Source organism: Syngnathus floridae, chromosome 4 (assembly GCF_059516105.1).
Source record: "Syngnathus floridae isolate MCC-2025c chromosome 4, RoL_Sflo_1.0, whole genome shotgun sequence".
Taxonomy (NCBI): Eukaryota; Metazoa; Chordata; class Actinopteri; order Syngnathiformes; family Syngnathidae; genus Syngnathus; species Syngnathus floridae.
In genome coordinates this window covers 12,334,265-12,340,543 of record NC_142416.1, presented here as the reverse complement: position 1 = coordinate 12,340,543, position 6,279 = coordinate 12,334,265, and the positions used below count along the sequence as shown (strand labels likewise).

The 6,279-nt window shown below is 41.2% G+C and overlaps 1 protein-coding gene across 1 annotated transcript; it reads right to left on the bottom strand.

Moving 5' to 3' along the window:
- Positions 1–219: 219 nt before the first annotated feature.
- Positions 220–5,306, bottom strand: LOC148399179 (phospholipid phosphatase 3-like). The gene is made up of 6 exons (XM_088374884.1): positions 4,844–5,306; positions 2,573–2,730; positions 2,220–2,506; positions 1,745–1,802; positions 521–697; positions 220–447 (listed from the first exon to the last, which is right to left on the bottom strand). The coding sequence occupies exons 1-6, from the start codon at positions 5,040–5,042 to the stop codon at positions 349–351; spliced, it is 978 nt and encodes a 325-aa protein (XP_088231010.1). The 5' UTR covers positions 5,043–5,306; the 3' UTR covers positions 220–348.
- Between the last annotated feature and the right edge of the window lie 973 nt (positions 5,307–6,279).

The window sequence follows — 6,279 nt, the reverse complement described above, 5'->3', positions numbered from 1 at the left end:
ACAACACTGTTACAACATGGTGTCTTTAAACCAACATTGTCCTGGCTGGTCCTCTGATGCATAAAAGTCAATGTAGGAAATCTGTTGTTGCCATGACAACAGACACTATTCTTCTCAACACGCCAACGCACTGTCACAATGACTTTCAAACTGCGATTGCAGAGATGAATTTTACACTATAGCTGTGTACGCTTTTCTGTCACATTCAGTATGTCACCCCCCCAGCCCCCCCACCCATTACTGACAGTCTTGTCCAAAATACCGAGGTATAACTTCACAGTCCTACGTGCTTGGGATTCACACAGGCTACTTGCCGACGGATGCTGGGAGGGATGGTGGAGGTCAGCTTTAGCAGACGCTGTGCTGTGCTGATATGTGCTCATTCTGGGATTCAACTTGAGGCTGATTTAAGCTAGATCTCTTAAACATGGAAGAGATGTAGAAAGCCTGAGAGGAAACATTTGACCTCAATTAGTATGGGAACAAGTGCAGGAAGAGCCAAGCAAATGGGGCAACTCACCACCCAGTACGCAGTGAGGGCTCCAATTATGTAGCCGAAAAGTACGTCCGACGGGTGGTGTTTGTTGTCAGTGATGCGGGTCAGACCTGTGTAGATGGCCAGCAGAAACAAAAGAAACTGCAGCACAGGTCTCAGCAGGCGGGCTTCACGCCATGTCAACCGTGCTTGAAGATAAAACTACAAAAACAAAAAAACAGTCAGTCTTCTGTAAATGTGTGCTGGCTCGTCAACAGCAAACTCACATTCTCATCATGTTCACTTTCTTTCAGCAGTCAGAAAAGAAGGCTTCCGATATTTGAAAATCCTCTGGCATTTTACCACCTAAGTATGCACTGTTCCATTATTTCTTTTACCATGACAAAATATCTATTGCTGTATGCTTTTGAAGGGAAAGATAACTGACTGATAATTACATCAAACAACCCAGACTTCTAAAATGCAGGTAAGTATAATCTCAGAAAAATATATTAATAACAAAATTGCTCAATTTTTATTTGCTTTTCTTAAAATACTGTGTGTTCTTCTGTTATTTGTTTAGTTTCATTATGTCTGTCTTTTTGTGTGTGTGTGAAAAGATGGGTAAAGGTGAAAAGACATTCCCTTTTTCCGCATTTTCTACAATTTACTACATGCCCTTCTGCAGCCAGACAGCCCAAAGTTGGCAGTCCCAGTTAGCCTCTTCATCAAGTACCAAAAAAACAACAACAAAAAACAATGTGCACACCATGATTTGGCAGTAACAACTCGTGTTGATCTGTAGCCCCCAATCTTTTTGTGTTGGCAGGGCAATGCATGCTAATTTGTTGTGTTCACTTAATATGAAAATTAGCAGATGCAGGAACACAATAAACCAACCTTAACATCCATATTAAAGTCGACAATCAACACAAGCCCCTTTATAGTAAGGATGAATAAATACGTAATAGTATGAGTGTGCATTCTTCGACATAGTCTTCCATCAAGCCATAAAAATGCAGCACGTCTCACAAACACACCGAGACAATAGAGGGGAGCAGTGAGGCAGTGAGCCGAGGTCATACCCCTCCCACAGCAAAACAAAGCGACCTCTGTGTTTCTCATTTCTCCTTCCAGTATCTCCCCTCCTCTATTTTCTCATTCGTTCACTCAGTGCAAGCTCACAGGACTGGTGATGACTTTGCATCTCATTACAACATAAAGGACTGGTATTTGGAAAATGGATGGAAAGTAATGTTGATAACTCACAGCTAAATACAGCATTGTGTACATCGCAAAAGAGGCATGCCCGGAGAAGAAGGACTTCCTATATTGAGAGAAAAATAGAATTAGGATAGCTCTGACAAATACAGTTTGGAAATATATTAAAAGAAAATTACTCGGTGTCACGTGTTTGAAAAACTGATGTGTTGATGAGTTGGGTGGAAGGACGGGTGGACGGATGGGTAGCTGGGCTGGCTGTTTGGATGGATGGATGGATGGATGGACGGACAGACGGAGTGTTGTGGCACCGGCGTTTTGGTGTGTATATTAGGGAATGAGCTGAAGCTGACAGCAACTTGTTTGTGAGTGTGCTCATTGTGTTCGTTATGTTACTGTTCTACTGGTGACTGTTTCCTACATGCAAAGAAAAGGATAACAAACAATGAATTGAGATCAAATGGGAAGGATGGTGGTCTGGACAAGCAGATGAAGGTTGTAGATGGATCCATAACTCACACACCTGGCCTCTTCTATAGAGCGGTAGTCAGTACTGTGGCATCTGACAGACTCCAAGTAAGCTCCTTCCGTGCAGTTGAGTGACGCGTAGGTGACACCACACACGGACAAGAAGTGCGGCCGCAGTCGGCCAATACTCAGCTTGGCCACGTTTGTTAGGGATTGGCCGACGCAGCAGCCGAACAGGAAAGAGCCCAACTCCTTGTAGAGACTAGACACGTACTTGTTCCTGACAAAGGCTTTGGAGTTGACGCCTTGGAAGTGCACACGGTAACATTCCCCTACAATGATCTGCGGATGGACATGTGGTCACAACCACCGTGTTCAGAGTCCAAATGAATTCAGCGCAGTACTCACCCCGAGGCCTGTGATAAGGAGACCGCCAGCAATGAGCAGTTTGTCTGGTATGGCCTCAGACTGCAGATGTGGGTAGGCGATGCTGCTGTCTCCACAAATGAAACCTCTGGTGTATGGTCTGACAGCCTTTAGCTCACTTAAAAAGAAAGGGGTGGAAACTGAGGGGGAAGAGGAGTGTGTTTATGATTAATGCTCAAATACTCAAACACTCATTCTTTCAGGATCATTCTGCAACAAAACACATTCTTTCACATTTTGGTATTTTATGTCATTTTTTGACACAGTGGTGAAACCTATTACTATTATTAGTAGTAGTATTATTATTAGTAGTAGTATCATAATTGTTTTTAATTATTATTGTTGTTGTTTTTATTATTATTATTATTATTATTATTATTATCATTATTATTATTACAAACAAATCTGTGAATCCACTGTTTGCCTTTCATACAGCAGGCCCAGATTTCACACTAAGTACTATGTTTGTCAGAAAAAAAATTGATAAGACCACCATTATTTCACTATTATCAGTTTTTGTGACATTTAAGTTTGGTGGTATGCTATGAGATTTTTCTAATTTAAAATTTAAAATAGATGCCTCGGTGCAGTAAAGGTTGGCAAACACTGGCCTCGTGGTTGTCGCTGAAGAAACTCAGTCATTCTACCATTAAGAAGAATGTGAAGGTCACAAGATGACTCCAGAGGGATTGAAAGAATTAAACCGAATGTTCTTGTTCCCTGACTAACCTTTATATGCACAATTTCGAAAGGTTTCGCTCGAATGGGGTTACAGCGCAAGAGCAAAACAGAAGAGCGGCTTGTTTGTGACTTGAGCTCAACTCTTCCCCGCAAAACAAAAGAGTGAATTCTGAAACAAACCAGAGCCAGAAGCAGCCTGACACTGCCTACCCAACACTCATTTCCCCCGATATCACTCTCTGCCTCACGGCTCACACTCCTGCACGGAGACACTGGAGGCAACTGGACAGGCAAAAATGCACAACACGTTGTCCTCTGCACGTTTAAGTCAAGGGTTAAAACACACTATCTCTCCAGCCAGCAAGTGTGTGCTGATTAACCATTGCATAACCTCTTCCTGTCACTCTGAGAGACAGTGACACATGCACGCCTGCACGAACATGGGGATCCTACATATTTATTTATAGCGAATGCAATTCCCCGATTCCTCACCAACTCTGCTCTACCCTGAGAACAAGTGGTTGCTATAGAAACAGTCGAATTCCCTGGGCAATGCACGAAGCAGCTGGCACAGGCAGAGAGAGAGCTTGATAGTGTGCAGGGGTGGGAAGCAAGAGTCTTAGATGTGCATAAATTGAGTGAAAAAAAGTTTTGGGTGATATTTTTCTTTTGGTTTACAAGCGTTCAAGTGAAATCACCATACTAAAACAGCAGCTGCTAACTTATATGTAATGACAAAATGTGGAAAACAAAATGGAACCTCCAGACACCAAAACATAAATGAATCAATGAACTTCAAAATATAAAGTATTGTCCACTTTGTACCACAATGTGGCCTTGGGTAGGATTAGGATGCTACTTTGACATATGATTATTTTAGAGATCAGGGACTATTAGGTCGTCATCATCATCATCATCATCATCATCATCATCATCATCTTTTGGAACATCATCCAGAATAGAATACTTTATGGTACATCTTGTTGTTGTGAAGCAAGATCAAATGAAATTTGAAATAAGAACCTGTGTTATCTAATTAGTAGGTAGTCAGTTGTGAACCTTTTTAGCTGTTTAACACATGCACTAATATAAATTTAAGGTTATGTAAATGCCATCGTAAAAGGAATCATTCCAAGGTTTTATATTTACACTAATAGATTAGAAGTTAGTCTTTTGTGCAAAAGAGTCAATTTCACATTGAATTAAATGGTTTTGTGGAATCAAGTAGTAAATTAACCCCAGACACATAAACAGTTTCTGGTAAATTCCAGTGACATATAGGCAAAACAATTAAATGTTCTTTCTTAATGGATGGCAGAAAAGTTACACATTAGACTTTTTTCTTTTTCATGTGCACTTTACATGCAGTCTTACACTAAAAGCACTTACAAACTTACCCAGCACCATAGGAAAATAAAAGGGAACATTTATACAGCCTTCACGTCCAGAGTGGACTACATACATTTCTTATTTATTATTTCAAGATTTAGCTCACTCCAATTGTTCCTCAGAAGAAAAAAAAAAAACTTTGAAAAAGTCTTAAAAAGTTGAAAAGATGGACATTATATTCACCTAGAAAAAGGCACAGGACGTCTGAACATACGAGAAGCTTCTTTGTGAATGAAGCCTGCCCAGTTTGTTTCGGTTTATTGGCGCTGCTGTTTTCCATCCCCGCTGCTGCTGCCAGTCGCGAGGCGCTCTTCCCTTTGGGTCGGATGGGTTGGCGCTCTGGGCTCACATGAGCGCGCTGCGGACCCAACTGATCTAGCATTTTAAAACACAAAGTGAACTGAGCAACTTTCCATCAACAAATTTAAAGAGCCACAAATGCGAAGATATCATTGACGCCTAGTAACGACTTTATGACGGCTTCTAATCGCCTGCAAGACTCGTTCAAACAGGTAACGAGGACTTGATGAACAACGTCATGTTCAAACTATGCCGTGCGTATTGCGAGATCTTTCACGCTCCCTGTCTTTGCAATCGTGTCATCGTGCGCTCATCCTTTTGAGGGTCGCACACTGCTGGAGCAACTGCAGCTCACTCTGGGCGAAAGGCTGACATTAGTGTTGACTCGTGAGTGAACGATGGGTTCAAAAGAACGAATCTTTACTGTGAACGAGAGTGACCGAATCACTTCCTAAAGTTATTCGTTCTTTTTTAAGTTCGTATAACTTCAACCAGTAGGTGCCGGTAATGCGCATTGAAGCTGGTGCCACTTCGCCGTAAAACAAAACGAAGAAGAAAATGACATAACTTCCCGTTCACGAACGAGTCGTGAATTGCGTTTCCCGTTCACCAACGAACGAATCAGTAAGTGAGTGATTCGCATTTCCAGTTCATCGCGAGAACGGATCAGTGAGGGAACGAATCCTGACTTTCCCGTTCGCGAACGAGTCAATGGGTGAACTGCCTTCCTTCCCGTGCATCAACGGATCAGTCGGTGAACGTGTTGCGTCTCCCTCCTAGCGTGAACTATGTAACCCAGATTGTAGATTTACGATTTGCCAAGGAAAGAAAGGACCACTCACTGAAACACCACGTTTTTTAATGCGCGTTTTCTCCAAGCTAACGGCTAACTTTATTGCATGAAGGGATGCGCCGTTATGCAACAACGGGGAGATTATGCTTCTCTTTGGGTAATCTTGATTTTATAACACTTGTAGTAGTTTTCAAATAACGTGTATGCATATATACGCTGAAATAGTGTTATCCAATATATCTAATGCAATTTCACATTGGATTGCTGGTTTGAAATTTACTTTTATTGTTATTATTATTTTAATAAACATTTATGTTCAAACTTGTCTGGTGTTTTATTCCTTGTTTTTATATTCGCCAATTAATGCATAAAAATCTGACATTTGGTTAACTGCTTTATATGACAACATGTGTAAGGTACACCTCATGGACACTTCAATAGCTACACTACACGAGGTAAAAAAAAAAGAATAAATAAATAAAGGGTTAATTGCACAATAAAAGTACATTCAAGTAATTTCTCACTT

Excerpts from the sequence above, each read along its gene's own strand:
- LOC148399179 (XM_088374884.1), bottom strand. The coding sequence starts at position 5,042 with ATGCTAGATCAGTTGGGTCCGCAGCGCGCTCATGTGAGCCCAGAGCGC. Across the intron at positions 2,731-4,843 it reads CGTCCTGTGCCTTTTTCTAG|TTTCCACCCCTTTCTTTTTA; the intron begins GTGAATATAATG and ends CTTCCCCCTCAG. Across the intron at positions 1,803-2,219 it reads CGCTCTATAGAAGAGGCCAG|GAAGTCCTTCTTCTCCGGGC; the intron begins GTGTGTGAGTTA and ends CTCTCAATATAG.